At 38.7% G+C, this 16,128-nt stretch overlaps 1 protein-coding gene across 2 annotated transcripts in view; it reads right to left on the reverse strand.

The window, feature by feature from the left end:
• Positions 1–16,082, reverse strand: part of TAF2 (TATA-box binding protein associated factor 2) — a 91,312-nt gene extending 75,230 nt beyond the window's left edge. The window contains exons 1-3 of one of the 2 annotated variants that reach the window (XM_004743492.3): positions 15,697–16,082; positions 15,231–15,285; positions 6,080–6,240 (exon numbers count right to left, since the gene is read on the reverse strand). In XM_004743492.3, coding sequence (XP_004743549.1) covers positions 6,080–6,240; positions 15,231–15,285; positions 15,697–15,779 — 299 coding nt within the window. In that variant the 5' untranslated portion in view covers positions 15,780–16,082. The remainder of the gene's footprint in view (positions 1–6,079; positions 6,241–15,230; positions 15,286–15,696) is intronic. The other variant, XM_004743493.3, reaches the window with a different exon arrangement.
• Positions 16,083–16,128: the final 46 nt, after the last annotated feature.

Here is a 16,128-nt window from a genome sequence, read left to right on the forward strand (position 1 = left end):
TAATGTGTGAAATGTGTAAAATAAATGTAAAATGTAAAATGTGTAGAAACTACAGGATCACAATAAAATGAATAAATCTGTGTTCTTACATACCATCTGTTTTGTTAAAATATCATACAGCAAAAACAACTCTTTTTCCTTTGGTATGTAATTCTGTAAGTTCTTACACATGTGTAACCACTACCACAATCAGGATATAGAAGAGGTCCAGCATCCCAAAGAGTACCTTGCGCTATGCCTTGTGTCAGATCAATGGAGTCATATAGAAAGCAACCTTGTGAGGCTGGCCTGTCTCAATCAGTAGGTCTTTGAAATTCACCTCAAGCATTACATGTATCAATAAGTTTTTTTCTTCCTATACTGAACAGTATTTCACAGTATAGACTGGACCACTGATTATTGTTCATTCATTCAGCCACTGAAGTACATGTGGGTTGTTTCTAGCTTTTGGCTATCACAAACAGAACTGCTATGAACAACTGTATATTTTTTTCACGTGATTTTAATTTTCATTTTTGTAGTACAAATACACAAGAGCGGGCCTGCTGAGTCAGATGGTAAAATATGTTTAGCTTTGTAAGAATATGCCAAACTGTTTTCCAGAATGGCTATACCATTCCATATTCCCACCATCAATATATAAAAGTGGCAGTTGCTTCACATTCTTGCCAGCACTTAGTTAACATACCATCTAATTTTAAAGGCTACTTTGTATATCAGAGATTGCAATTTCTTTTCAATAGAATTTCAGAAACATGAAATATGAAAGACAGTGGAAGAGACCTGTAATTTCCCCCCCAGTTATCTGTAAAATTCAAAAATAAAAAGCAATCATTACATAAAAAGCCATATTTAAACATTACATATTAGACCACTCAGTTTTTTTTATGGGAAATTATTCTCACTTAATCTCCTCATTTCCTGAGAAAAGGTAAAGTGGTCCAAATAAAATGGTGAGTCATTTTAAGTGGAATCTATTGGAAAGTTAGTTATGAGGAACAATCTTCTCATGGTTTGGATTTCAGTGTTTCCTTTCATAATATGAATCAAATATGTTTCTTTTCATAATAACCTCACTAAAGCCAAAAATCACAAGGCAGGATTATAATAAGTGTTTTCAATTTTCAGAATAATAGTGACTGCAAAATATTAATATGTCCTTGCCCTGTAACCACGATCATCCCCAAACTCCAGCTCCCAATCCTCATCCCCTCAAGGAGACAAAGCTTATAGAAACAAGCAATGTTGTAGGAGATACTGAAAAACTAGTAAACTAGATTAATCAAAAGAATTTTCTCCAAGAACCTATTATAAACATTTATATTAAAATAATCTGGTAATTCTTTGTCAATAACAATATAACAATATACTTCTTTAAACTATAAGTGCAGATTTTATAAAACTTAAGATTCAGTTATTTGTAAACTTCTCTATTAAAAAAAAAAACTCATGGAAGTGCAATAATATCAGAAAAGTACATACACTCTAAATATACAGCTAAATAAATTTTCACAGAACGAAAGTAGCCAGAATACAGAGCAAGAACAGAACAAAACCAAAGTAGCCATTTGTAAAAGGCTAATGTATTTCAAACTATAGAATAATGAACACAGATAAGGTCAAAATGACTCTACAGCTATGCATCTATCATTTAATTCAAATAGGAAGAACTATATCTAGTTTCAGGGCTACCACATTTAAGAAAAAACAATGACAAATCAGAGTATATTCAAAGGGTGAGAATGGTAATAAATTTGGAAAGAGTTTTAGATGAGGAAGGGTTGAAAGTATTTAGATCATGTAGACTAGAAAGGGGAAAACAATATTTAATTAGGATAAAACAATATTTAAATGGATAATTTTGTGAATATCAGAGCAAAACAAACTGTAGTTTGATATAATAAGGAATTTTCTAGCATTCAGAAATAATGAAAGGGGTGCTTTAAAATATAGTGAGCTCTCCAGAGCTAGAAGCGTTCAAGCAGAAGGTGAAACAGTACAAGAAAAATTCCTGTTGATGTTTTGACTAAGTCAACTTTAATGTTACTCCAACCACCATAACTTAATCCCAATTAATACTAGTAAAACAACTGGCAGTGAGGCATCCTAGCTGAGTTAAAATATAAAACTATCTTAATATAAAACTTACTAAACCATAATCAATAAGGGAATCACCTATTTCTACTATGTATTAGTAAAATAACATTTAAAACCTTTAGGTAGTAGAAGCCTGTATTAAATAAAGGACCCACAAAATCTTTTTTTTTAAAGTAGCAAAAAAATAAAATTAAATAGCAATTAAAAAAAATCAACTCCAATTACTCTAAAAATAATCATTCTAATCACTCAACAGCTACTTCATTTATATCTCAAGATTGGTCATTTCTACTATCATTCCTGAGTGAAAATGAACATAGAAGACAGGAATTAAACTGATGCTTGGAACTCTGGAAGACTGAAGCTTTTCAAGCAAAATAAAAAAGATCTTCTCAAAGTCGCAAAGCCTACCTAGGGAAGGAAAAGAACCAAAGTAAAAAGATGTCAGCCACTGTAGGCTATCCACAGAAACAGCTTCTCTTGCAAAATCTACATTTATTTCATTCTAAGAAAAAAGAATATAGCAAGGAAAAAAAAAGAGAACCAAAAAGCCATAACTCCTACAGGACCAACTGTAATTTATCAACAATATATAAGATTCAAATATAAAATATACTTCGAAAAATTGCTGCAATTATTTTACTGGCAGACAATAAGCCTCCCCCCTCCCCGCCCCAAAAAAGAGTGAGAGAGAGACTGAGTGAGCAAGGGCCCTATCCATGTAACATAACAAACAGGGTTTTTAACTGCATCTGGTCATTTAACAACTCAGTTAACACTTAGTTGGGTAAAACAGGCGAAAGTATAGACACAGAAATGTCTTTTAGTCTGTTATCTAAATGTTTCCCTTCCTTACATTCTCCCTGCAGTAAAAAGATACTGAATCTCAACCAAGGTCAGCACACACTTTCCATTAAAAATAAAAGGGCCTGGCGCCTTAACTTTAAAACAAATACGAAAAAATGTGACGAAGTAGTATATTACTTTGACTGTTAGGGCATTCTTGTTTGAAATACATTTAAACACATTCTGGTAGTAAAGATCAAATGTTATCACAGAATCTAATTTTCAATTTCAAAACTGCTATACTTAATTTCTGTTTCAGCTTCAGTGTGAATTTTATTGGTTTCTGGAAGTTACTTTAGAAACAAAGGTGACGGAAGTATCCAGGGAGCACAGTAAGGACCTCAACTCTCGGCCTTTCCCAAAGTTCTCTAAAAGTAATATAATCCAGAAGAGAGATTTTCCACATCTAACTTCTAAGGAAAGCAGAATTTCCTCTGAATATCTGGCATGCTTCTATCTTGTGGCTTATCAATCACATAAACAACAGAATTTCCCTCTTCGGTATGGCAGCCAGAAGTACCAAACCCAAGTCTAGTTCTCCCACAGTAACTGTGCAGTAGCTTTTGTTAGCGTGTGCCCACTACCTGATTGCTTTTCACTGTTCATACTACTTTCATTAGCTTCTTTTTAAAACTGGTGTCTAAGAAAATTCTACAACCAATTTCAAACCCTTTTTAAAATGAGTCAGAGAATAAAAACCAGGAAAAAGTAACTAAGGTCCTCTCTCTTAAAAAATAAATGAGATTCTAGCGCTTGGAAGAAAAGCAGGGGTAGGGAGCAAGTATTTGCTAAGTGACCATGCCTAACTGAGCTATGGTTCTAGCTGAAAAGATTAAAGTGCATTTTTGAAAAGATTTCCCTTTATAACCTCCTTTCCTTTCCTTATAATGCTGTAAGTGATAAAGCATCTTCCCTACCACTAGAGAAAAATTTTAGGGGATATGATCACCTCAAAACAAACATGGCAAAAGTACAGCTTGCTTCCTCAACAGCTGTGGAGTCCACTGTTCCTGTCATTGGACTGGCACTGATTATATTCTCTGAGACCTGAGCAACAGGTAAAGCAGATGTGCAAGCCCTGTTCTGTGACTGGCAGATGGAGAGGCTTCTTACCCTGTCATGAAATGCAGAGTTCCAGTACCAAATGGGTAGTTATTCTAGGCTCTAGGAAGGCAATGGCTTCCCTACCTGCTTTTTTGCAGGTGCCTTTTCTTTTCAATAGTGGTGTATATTTACTATCCCAAAGGCAAGTCATTTCTACTTCTCCCCCCACCCTCCCCACCCCCACCCCGCGCCCCCAGGGGGAAAGAGGATGCAAATGAGCAAGTGTTTTTTTTGTTTTTGTTTTTGTTTTTTTAAAGATCTTATTTATTGATTTGACAGAGAGAGATCACAAACAGGCAGAGAGGCAGGCAGAGAGAGAGAAGAGGAAGCAGGCTCCCCGCTGAGCAGAGAGCCAGATGTGGGACTCCATCCCAGGACCCTGAGATCATGACCCGAGCCTAAGGCAGCGGCTTAACCCACTGAGCCACCCAGGCGCCCAGCAAGTGTTTTTATGAGTTCTACAAGTGTGGCTGAAAAGTAATGTAATTTCAACAACTACTCATCTCTGTGAAATGGGAAGTTAAAGAAGCAATTCAGAGATTCCCTGAATTTTTCCAACAGCATTTCCTTTTCTCTTCCCTGAGTTGTAAAGCTTCTGAACCAATGATAATTGGAACCAAAAATACATCTAAAGCCTCTTTTCTCAAACCTTCTAATCACCTGGCACACTAGTTAAAAACGCAAATTGTAGAACTATATCCCCAGTTTCTGATTCAGTAGATTTAAGCCAATGCATGGGAATCTGCATTTCTTTTTTTTTTTCTTTCAAGATTTTATTTAAGTTCTAGTCAGCTAACATATAGCGTAGTATTAGTTTTAGGATTATAATTTAGTGATTCATCACTTGCATGCAACACCCAGTGCTCATCACAGTAAGTGCCCTCCTGATCACCTATCACCCATGTACTAGATCCATCCCCTTACCACCTCCCCTTCAGGAACCCTGTTTGTTCCCTATTGTTAAGAGTCTTTGATGGTTTGCCTTCCTTTCTGTTATTATCATATTTTTTTCCTAACAAGTTTCCAGGTGATGCTGATGCTGCTTGTCTGGAAATCATATTTAGAGAACTGCTGCTTTAAGGCAATGTTGTACATCTAGAGGAATTAAAATACCATCCTGACTTAAAAAAAGTTTTAATGAAGTTTTGGCACCTGACCCCAAAACAGAGACTCATGATACAATCCAATGCTATCTAAACTTTGAAAAAACATGTGCCCTCAAATGTAGTTGACAGTACTTAACACAAATGTTACGGGGCACCATGAAGTAAAATACTAAGTGCCTTAAAAATAATAAATAATGCTATTTGCCTAAGGAAATAATTCAAAGGAAAATAAACTGATCTGGGACAAAATATTCACTCAACATTACTTAAGATCTCAAAAGTAATACTTTTACTTAGGATACAAAAGCTGAACAGCTGGAAAACATGCGAACTATAGAATACTGAGTAAATGGAATATTAACCTGACCATAAAAATGACAGAAAGTAAAGCGTATCATATTTGGGAAAGTGAAGACAAAGCACTTAATTGTAAAAAGTAGGACACAAAACTCATCACAACACATTTACTGATAAAAAACAGAAGTAACCTCTACAGATCTAGTATTTATGTAGTGAAGCAAAGAGGCATTTAAAACAATATTTTTATATGATAGTCTGAAACTGTCTAAGTAAGTGGTCTCTGCTCCAGGGATTATAATAAACACCTAATCTACTAAGATCACATTTAATATTTATGAAGTAATTTTTAAAAACCATTAAAAGTAGGAAAATGGTTAAAATTTATTTCAAATTCTCAGATAATACTTCTTTAAAACCAGTCTGAAGAAAGGAAAGTTAGGAACTTACTATTTTGGGCAGAGCTAGTAAAATTTCAGCAGAGCGGTAAAAGAAAAATTATAATTCGGAAAAATATTGCGATTTGAAGTCTAATAATCAGCTAAGAAAAATCTATCAAAAAAATTAATCCAATAATATCGGGAAAATAAAGCTGTTAGAAATATTAAATTTTAATGTATACAACTTACTGTTTTGATTCATTGTGACAGACTTCCAAGGTTGGATCATTATAAATAAAAGCAGCTTCTAAATCATTTATCCTTACTCGGTATATTCTACACTGTTTGCTGTTCAATTTGATTCTGTTCAAGTTCGCAACTGTGGGAAATATAGTCAGTTCCACGAATCCCTGCAAAGATAAAGTATAATAACTTCATTATAATTAAGAATGGTAGGTTTTAGAACATATTTTTTAATCTCTACTACTTACACTTACTTATACTTTTATTTCTACTATGTATACTACACTTCAGAAGCAGAATCTCAAATAGCTACATACAAACAAAAGCTCTCCAAGTATCTTCATTTCAAACATTACTGTCCTAATGAATGAACAGGTGTGAATTATAAATACTTTATCTTCTTTGTGATTCACTATCAGTGAAAATTAGACATTCTGCTAATAGAAAAGTAAAACGACTCACTACTGTCAAATTCAAGAATTTCCATACAGACTGGAACTCAAACAGGGAAGAAAGAAAAAAAAAAAAAAGAGCAGAATGAGAATCAAAACCAGATTGGTGAGTAAAAGAACATGGCCCTCCAAAATGGGAATCAAATGGGAAATATGGGCCATTGGAAAATGGCATCTAGTGCACTGACTTTACTATCTCAAGTAAAAAAACTGATGTACTCAAATGCCAATTATGGGAGGCATGAAACAGTAGCCTTTAAGGGGCTGCAGGGTGAATAGGGAAACTGGAGAAACTACAATGGGAAAAGCTAAGATGAAATGAGGCAGCAACATAAAGGACTAAAGCATAGCAAGTAAGATGGCTGCTATTTAGTGAGCGCTACTATATGCCAGACATTACACGCATATGTTCTCTCCAATCCCACTAACAACCTAACAACCGAAAAAAGTACTGCTTTATACTTTCCACAGATAAGTTAACAAAGTTAAGAAAGTCATATAAGTAGTAAGTGGAGGATTCACATTCAAACCAGATCTAAATGATTCCAAAGGATTCCTACAATGCTAGGTTTCTCGTACAAGGTTTTAAATAATACACAAGAAAATTTTTTTTTATAACATTCAGCATAACTGCTCAAATACTTAGAGATTCTGCAGCCCCAATCCCTCTAATTCCCAAATATGAAGAGAGCCGTACATTCTTAAATTATACTATCTATGCAGATCTATGTGGTAGCAAATGAGAATAGAAAGAAGCCAAAATACTGCTGATGAAAGCTGTGTTCAAAGGTGTAAACTACTGGGGTGCCTGGGTGGCTCCATCATTAAGCATCTGCCTTAGGCTCAGGTCCTGATCCCAGGGTCCTGGGATTGAGCCCCGCACTGGGCTCCCTGCTCAGTGGGAAGCCTGCTTCTCCCTCTCCCACTCCCCCTGCTTGTGGTCCCTCTCCTGCTGTCTCTTTCTCTCCCTGTTGAATAAATAAGTAAAATCTTAAAAAAATAATAATTATAAAATAAAGGTATAAACTACTAGCTTAATTAGCCTATCAGCAATCCAATGACCAATCTATATGAACAAACTTGGATCAGCTCAAAGAGAGCAAGCAGAATCAAGACAACAGCAAAAGTGAGCTCTACTAGAAAAGATTATGGAAAGTGCTTTAAGTCAGTAGCTAGCTACATGGCTGGGACTAAGAATAGGATTTGGCTTTCTAGACTAAGGTTAGCAGTGACAGAACAGTGAATGGAGTGTATTTCATGAAGATAGGGAAAGCCCAGTTTCCATGCATCATCAGGTCTCTGACACCACCTAGAGCCCTAACCTATATTTGCTTACAACATTCAGATCCTTTAATTTCTACATGCCTCCATTCCCTGTCATCTCTGAGCAATGGCATTACTGCAAGCCCCCAGTCACCTAAGCTCTCACTTAGTCTCATCTCCTTCCTGCTCCTTGTTCCCTCCCAAACACTTCACAGTTGATCATACTCCTATCCTGTTCTAAATCTCTCTTTTGCTATTCAACTTTTTCAAATACTTGTTCTATACCTTCTGGTTTTAGATAAAATGTCTCTTGAAATCCCTCTGACAAGATGTTACTTATTCTTTCATTCACTATAAATTATGGGAGGGGAAAACAGGAGACCTAGTTTCAAATGCTACTCTAGACCGCTCATAGGATTTTATATAGCATATGCTATAAGAGCAAGGGCAGGATAATGTCATGTTTAAATGTTATGCTTTCTGGAGGTAAACTGACTGCATTCAAATCCAAGCTCTACCACTTAATGAGTGTATGATCTTGGATTAGTCTAGCTCTGTCTTTTCCTCATCTGTGAAATAGGTGATCTGACAACTCAGCAATTTAATACATGGAAAGCCTTTAAAATCATAGTGAGGGGACGCCTGGGTGGCTCAGTTGGTTAAAATCATAGTGGACATCCAATAAATGCTTAAGACATGTCTTTATCATTCTTTTCTACTTCTTTTCCCATACATTCATGCCGTATAGGTCCACTACCCTTTATTCCTCTTTATTCAAATCTCCCAAATTCTTCAACATTTATCAAAGGCTCACACTCCCCCTTTTTAACCTCTGCCATCACTCTAAGTGATATGAATGTAGATATATTTGATCCGTGCAGTCACAGCTTCAAAGTTCCTTGACCTTAATTCCTACAATCTTCACTTCAGCATCGAGACCACACTCCAAAAGACATATCATTACTGCTGGTAATTACTCCCACGCCGACACTTCAAACTTGAGTGCCCGCCATGCTTATTCTTCTGCCCCTCCTGTTATTTCCCGCCCCAGTCTTCCTGGTCAACCACATGAAGTCCTCCAATTCCTTAACCTCCTCCAGTTTCTTACACAGTCCTTCTTCTCCATTTATTCAAGATCCTTTATTTCAACCATTCTTCTGCCATCTACCAATTCTCTTGCCCTCCTGCTGCATGTAGCCATCTTTACTGTTCAAGAGTGATCCTTCCACTGGTCACTGGAGGCCATACCCTACAGCAGCCTTTAAAATTCCACTCTATTAATTACCCTCTCCTATAATTACCATGCCTCCTCCCTGTAGAATTTTTTCTGTGCCTATAAACATGTACAAGTCTCACATATCATTCCTTAAAATCCTGAGATCTATCACACTCAAATGAACTAATTTTTGCTCTCTTCTTGGAGGTATTGTATCTTGATTCTGAAACAATTCCTGGAGTCCCAAAACCTTACCAGTCTACTAGTCATACTGGAAGTCTTTGGGGGTCAAGTACTAATGGGGATAACAGCCCAAGGCTATTTCAGAGTAGGACTCATGCTTATTTCCCCAGTCTCAGAACACACAGTATATATTTTAGTAACTGACAAATCCCCATATTTGTTCTCTAACCAGCACAGTGAGGACTACTATAGAAGGACTAGACAGTAAGTCAAAGCAAATAAACATCCCTTGGGGAACTGCAGAGATTCATGCCATCAGATACTTGAAAGATGCCTACTACATCTTCACTTAACTCTATTATTTGGCCAATACAAAAGTTGAGTAGGTTTTGGAGAATGACAATGAATTATCACAAACCTGCCAATTACAACCACAGTTTCAGATACAATTATTTTTTTTAAGATTTTATTTATTTATTTGACAGAGAGAGAGAGAGAGAGATCACAAGGAGGCAGAGAGAGAGGCAGAGAGAAAGGAAGGGAAGCAGGCTCCCTGCCTAGCAGAGAGCCCGATGTGGGACTCGATCCCAGGACCCTGGGATCATGCCCTGAGCTGAAGGCAGAGGCTTTAACCCACTGAGCCACCCAGGTGCCCCCAGATATAGTATTTTTACTGCAGCAAATCATCATAGCTCTTGGTAACTAGTATCGAAACTAATTACCAAGCAAACGCTTCCCCCACCCCACCAATTCTTACCAGGAAAAAAAAAAATCAGACACAGGTTTTCTTCAAAACAGCAGAACCCCTTCACTGTCATCTAATAACTAAAAGCTATTATCAATTCTCCTGCTCAATCAAAATATAGTCCAAAAGTCACTTGATTCCAAGATAGGCTATAAAGAATTACACTAGAATATTATGAGAGAATTATGCTAACTAGACATGATGGGATGAAAAAAGCAAGTTCTCCAAATGCTTTAAGAAAAAAATACATGGATGGCAGAGGATGCAGGTTAAAAAGCATCAAAGTTCAGGGGCCTATCATATTAATAAAGCTTCTAAGGCTCCAGTATTGAGGCATATGAAAGTATTCCTTTCAAAGAAAAGATAAGTTGCTTCATTTCATACTGCTCACCAAGGTGGGGAGGAGAAGAGGAAAGGACACAAAACTCGGTAAGCTTCTTTGAATTCCGGAGGCAATATCTAGATCTGGGCGAACTGCTTACTAGGCAACCTATTAAGTTACCAGCTTTGAGAGGGGTCTAGACCAAGAAAAGGTTCTGCAGCAGGTCCAGGCGTGGTTCAAATCACCCTGACACTTGGGCCTTACAAGTCAGTAGATTCGATGGCACTAGGAATGTCCATGACAGACAGAGGTGCTCTACAGACGCTGGTTTTTCCCAATAGAATGACAGTGCAAATTCCTGAGCTTTGAGAGGAAGGCCACAAAGTCTTCTGTCGCTAACCATACTCAAACCAACTACTGGTTTGCTACTAGACCCTTCAATAGAAACTCAACACTTGACCATAGGACTTCCAAAGACTGTTACCTGAAATGACCATAATGATAGGAGAGTAAAATAAAGTTCTGAAAAATAAAACTGGGCAAGTGCAGCAGTTTTCACTTTTAAATAGAGACAAGAGATCTGAGCCAGGGCCAAGCAGGTTCATAAAGGAGAGACAACACATGAGCAGGTGCTCAGAATCCGGTAAGATGTCCTCCCACTGCTCCTCTACCTCTCCCTCAATCTACACCCATTGTGTCACTGAGAGTTCCCTATGCTCAGCTAACAGCACAAAGCACAAACCCGAATTAGGAGTAAGCACGCAGAATGCTACCACCAGCTGGAAGTGGAGGGAACTGCCATTAGAATGCCACTGAAGTGTGGCCCTAAAAGACAGTGGAAGAAGTTCTACAGCCAGCAGAACCTTGGGAAATTTATCTCGCCATACCCACACTGTAGAAGCAGAGATGTCCTGAAGTATACAACTACACAGATCTATGGACAATTGCTAATAGGCTGGTTAGGACTTTGGTAAGAACAAAATTAAAAGACTGAAAACAGGAAGAGGGCAGGAGAAGTTTATGGATGGATTTCTCAGAACAGGTACAATGTGAATATATCCATGTTGTTATCACATAAATGACCATCAGAGGGCACCCACAGCAGAAAGGACCTCCCCAAAACCAATGGGCAAGATGAGGTAGATACAGCAGACTCTTTCCCTAGACACCCTACCCAATGCACAAGGAGGTCATAGTGGCAGAACAGACGCTCTACATGAGCCCTATGGCATGGTCTTCCCTCCATCAGGGATGTGCTGACTACCACCACTGCTGAGGGCCCACTGCCACTAGCACAGGCTCATACTAAGCATCCAGTATGGTACTGGAAGGACCAGTCAGTCACTTGGTAGGAGAATGACTATAAGACAGCGCACATCAAAAACATATCTGTCTTTATAAGAGCAGAAATATTCTAGATTTTCCTCCCAACCACAACATAGTTGTATAAGACCATACATATCATTATAATATCTCACACATGCCTCTAAGTATACAGGGAAGTGTGGTGATGGGCTCTTACACACAAAGTTTACTCGTTTCATCGTGTGCCCTATAATCCAGAAATGCCGGCGTGATCAGCTACTGAAGGCTCAGGTACTGCATCAATTGAGAGACCTCCAACAGGATGCTGTTTGAACTAGTGGACAATATACAAGGTCTTTTCCATGGCCAAACTAGATCTGCATACCAAGGGTAAAAGCTGGAGTAACTCTTCTCACTGTTATATTAAAAAACAAAAAAACACTGAAGGAATCTTTGCTGTCTTTGTAACCCTGGGTTTGGCGTATTTGGTCAGGAGAAACATGCATCCACCAGGGCACATAGTCCTGGTTCCATTACACGGGAAGCTGAGACTGTCCCTTGACCACTTTGGGTTCCTCATGCCACTAAACCATCAGGCAGAGAAAGAGGCCACTATACTGACTAGAATAACTAATCCCAATTATCAAACAAAGAATAGGTTCTGCAACACTGTAAGGACAACAATTCTGTCTGCAGTCCAGGAAGATTCATGGAACGCCTCTTATGGCTCACCTGGCCAACAGTCCTCATCAACGGAAAAGTGCAACAACTCAATAAAGACAGGACAGGCAAGGCTGCAGATCCTACAGGAATGAAGGTCTAGTCAGACCAACAGAAATATCAGCAGAAGAAAAAGGGAAAACGGAACGGGCAGGAGAATGAGAAAGCTGTGCTTATCAAATTTGGCCTTGACACCAGCTAAAGAAAGCAGGGGCTGTGGCAATTAAGTTTCCCATTCTCTTAACTACTTTTCTTTCAACTGTTTTGGATGAAAGATACTGGTGGGAGCTAATACTTCAGTGAGAGTAGAGCTGAACTGCCATATCCTCACATGAATTCATGAGATGAGGGACTGGCAAACCCCCTCAAGGGTCAGGTAGTAAATGGGCTTTGTGGGCGACAGAGCCTCTGTCATAGGTATTCAGCTCTGCCAGCGCAGCTCCAAAGCACTGGGGACAATATATAAATAAGTGGATGTGACTGCACTGCAACAAAACTTGTTACAAAAATAGGTAGTCAGCCATTGCCAACCTCTACAATAATGGGTGAGACTTCATTAAGTTCCCTGTGTTGGGAATGCTAGCTTTTCATCTCAAAAAGACAAAAACAAAAACAAAAACAAAAAAAACAAGAAAGAATGTTTTTGGGGGCAAATGGGAAGACTATTCTACATATTCTCCTTTTGCCCCTCCGAATCCACTCTCCATTCTATACCCCGGGATTTACATTAACTGGCCACTAGCTCTTTAGCTTCTAGTTGGGGTGGTCCAATGGGAAGCATGAGGAGAAAACTGGAGAAGAGAAGTGAGCTCGTTTCAGCTAAACTTCGGGTTCCCTGCTACCCAGCTGAAGGAGGCAGTAGCTTTTGCCACCAAAGGCCACACATCCTATAAGGTGACTTTCCCACAGCTACTACAGTCTGTTATACCGTAGTACCCTCTTCCTTTGCTTTTACCTGAAATGACCAGGTAGTCATTTAGAAGTGTTAACTGTTCTAACATTTAGAAGTGTTAACTGTTCCTTGTTGCTAACCCAGCGTGCCCCACCATCTCTCGGTTTCTCTTAACCCTGTTTGTTCTAACTAGTCCTTTCACAACCTTCCCTCAATTAACCTGCATGAATATGCTGCTTATTTCCTTATAGGACTCTAATCCATTCACCACCCAACCAATTTTTCTAGTGGGAAACCCCAGTTCTTTCACAGCTCCTTCCTAACATTTTTAGTACGAATCATCTGCAATTCCTTCCCATCTGTTATTTTGGCAAAAAAACAAAGCTCACTAAGATTTTGTCTCTTTAATACAGGTCCTCCCAAATTAAGCACTTGGGCAGTCAAAGACTGTCCCAGACTGGATTATATATGCAGAGGCAGAGGAGGTGGAAAGAGGGAACAGACAGTAAGGAGCTGCAGAAGACTCTTTAGTCATCTTGGATTTAAAAATGGCTCCATCACTTGTTAACTTTATGCCCTGAAGAAAGTTACTTAGTCTCCAGCCTTTCAGCCACTTTAATTTTTAAAATTATGATTAAAATAGTGTCTACTTCATGGGGTTGTGATTGAGATCACTCACATAAAACCTTAGTAAAGTCTCATACATAGAATGTACTCAATGAACATTCACTGCAATTCAGTCAATCATGTCAATTCTATTTCTACACCACTTTCATTATTGTTATTTCATTCAGGGCTGCATCATTTCTCCCCAAGATTATTACAGTAACATCTTAATTAAACTTCCTAATTCTCCTATCTTCCCTGCCCAACTAACACAACACAACACAACACACCTAAATATCCTTCCATGAAGTACAAGGTAAATCTAGCTGATCCCTGAACAACACAGATTTGAACTGCACAGGCCCACGTATATGTGGATTTTTTTCCTAATACAGGGCGGTACTGTAAATGTATTTTCTCGTCCTTATGATTTTCTTAATAACACATTATTTCCCTACCTTACTTTATTACAATAACACAGTATATAATAAACACACAAAATACACGTTAATCAACTGTTCATGTTACTGGTAATACTTCTGGTCAATAGTAGGCTATTAGCAGTAAGATTTTGGGAAGTCAAAGTTATACCCATATTTTTGATCATGCAGGAAGTCGGAACCCCTAGCCCCTACATTATTCAAGGGTCAGCTGTAATCCTATGCAAGGAATATTGACAGAGAAATTCCCTAAATAAGGAGATGGAACTTAGTGAACCTTTAAGGATTCTAAGATTCCTATAATAGGTTACTTTTTAATTTAACTATACAGCTCATCTTGAGTAAACTTATGCATACAGCGGTAACAGTTCCAAAAGGAAGTTCATGCCATCAGCCACCCCCTGCAAAAACCAAAACAAAACAAATGAAAACAAAAGACAAAAAAACAAAGCTCACTAAAATTTTGTCTCTTTAATATAGGTCCCCCCAAACTAAGCACTTGGGTAGCCAAAAACTGTCCCAGACTGGATTATATATGCAATCTATAAATATCAAAGGAAAGGGGCAAGGTCTGAGAGATTTCAAACACCCTAACACCATACCTAACCCTTTAAAAAGCAATGCTCCTAAACCAGGTCAGCCAAGTATCAGAAAACAAAACCGGCCTCTTAGCAGCCAAGTTAAGTCTGTGAGAGCGCTAACCTTAATTTTTCTCACAGAAGAAATTTCACTATGGGCTTATTCTTGTGTCATGCAAAATTCTAAAATGCTTGGTAATAGAGACTTTCACATTCCACAACAGATTAAACAGAGTAAAATGTTAATACAGAAACAAAAAGAGAGAGAAAGAAGGGAGATTTGAGGCAGTTGGAACAGCAGCAAGACTATGCACCTTGGAGTCACACAGATCTGAATTCTGAATATTACCTAGTCTTGAAGCATAGTCATCTGGAAGGGAACATTTCTAAATATTGTAATTTGTTACTGCTTATAATTGTTGAGAATATACTTACTACAACAGATTTTCTCTGGAAGTTTATATTGTTGATGCAGACAACCTGATGGGTTGTATATTAAAAAGAAAAAGAAAATACTACTATTATTAAATAAAAACATAATTCTGCGGAAGAATAATCAGGAAGTTCTAAGCAGCTCACAATCCTACTAATTAAGGTAACTGCACGTTTTAAATTTAGCAACAGCCACGAAAATAGATCTCTTCGTATAAAAATAGGAAGCTAGGTATTTTAAGAAAAACACTTATTGACCTGCAAGGGACATTAAATATGTTGAACACTGCCATTCAAAACCATACATACTGCCCACATAGGGTCCTACAAACGGCATTTCCACCACCGTGAGTGGGCTCTCGTTTCCCACTAGATTTCCCAGGGTCACCAAGGGAGCGTCAAGCAATCACAAAATTTAACTAATAAGAACTAAAGCTAGAAAAGGAAAGGAATACGAAAAAATACTTATAATTTATATGGCCTTGGGCTTTCAAAGCCCTTGTCTCCTTTCTTCCTGTTCATCCTGGCGGGCTCTAAACCAGTCGGCGGCATGAAGCGCTCCCACCGAGTCTGGCTTCCCGGTTCCCGGGGGACTGCGAGGTGTTACCAGCCTCCGGCACCTCCCACTCCCCGCTCCCCCACGTTCCCGACAGTCATGCCCCGCGGCCAGGGCTCCCTCGGCGCCCACACCCCGCCGCGTCCGATCCGCCGCCGCCTCAAACTTGCTCCCGCGATTCGGCTCCTTTTCGCCGTCTCCGGCGAGCTTGTCACGAAGATGCTCCTTTCACCAACCGCTCCAAGCCACAGACGGCCGACATCTTGCCTGTCACCTCTGACCTCTGGCGTCAGCGGAACTGGGACGGCGCGGAGGGCGGGAGCCGGAAGTTCTGTGCCGGTGGGT

Source organism: Mustela putorius, unplaced genomic scaffold (genome assembly GCF_011764305.1).
Source record: "Mustela putorius furo isolate JIRA1106 unplaced genomic scaffold, ASM1176430v1.1 tig00000228_pilon_pilon_pilon, whole genome shotgun sequence".
NCBI lineage: Eukaryota > Metazoa > Chordata > Mammalia > Carnivora > Mustelidae > Mustela > Mustela putorius.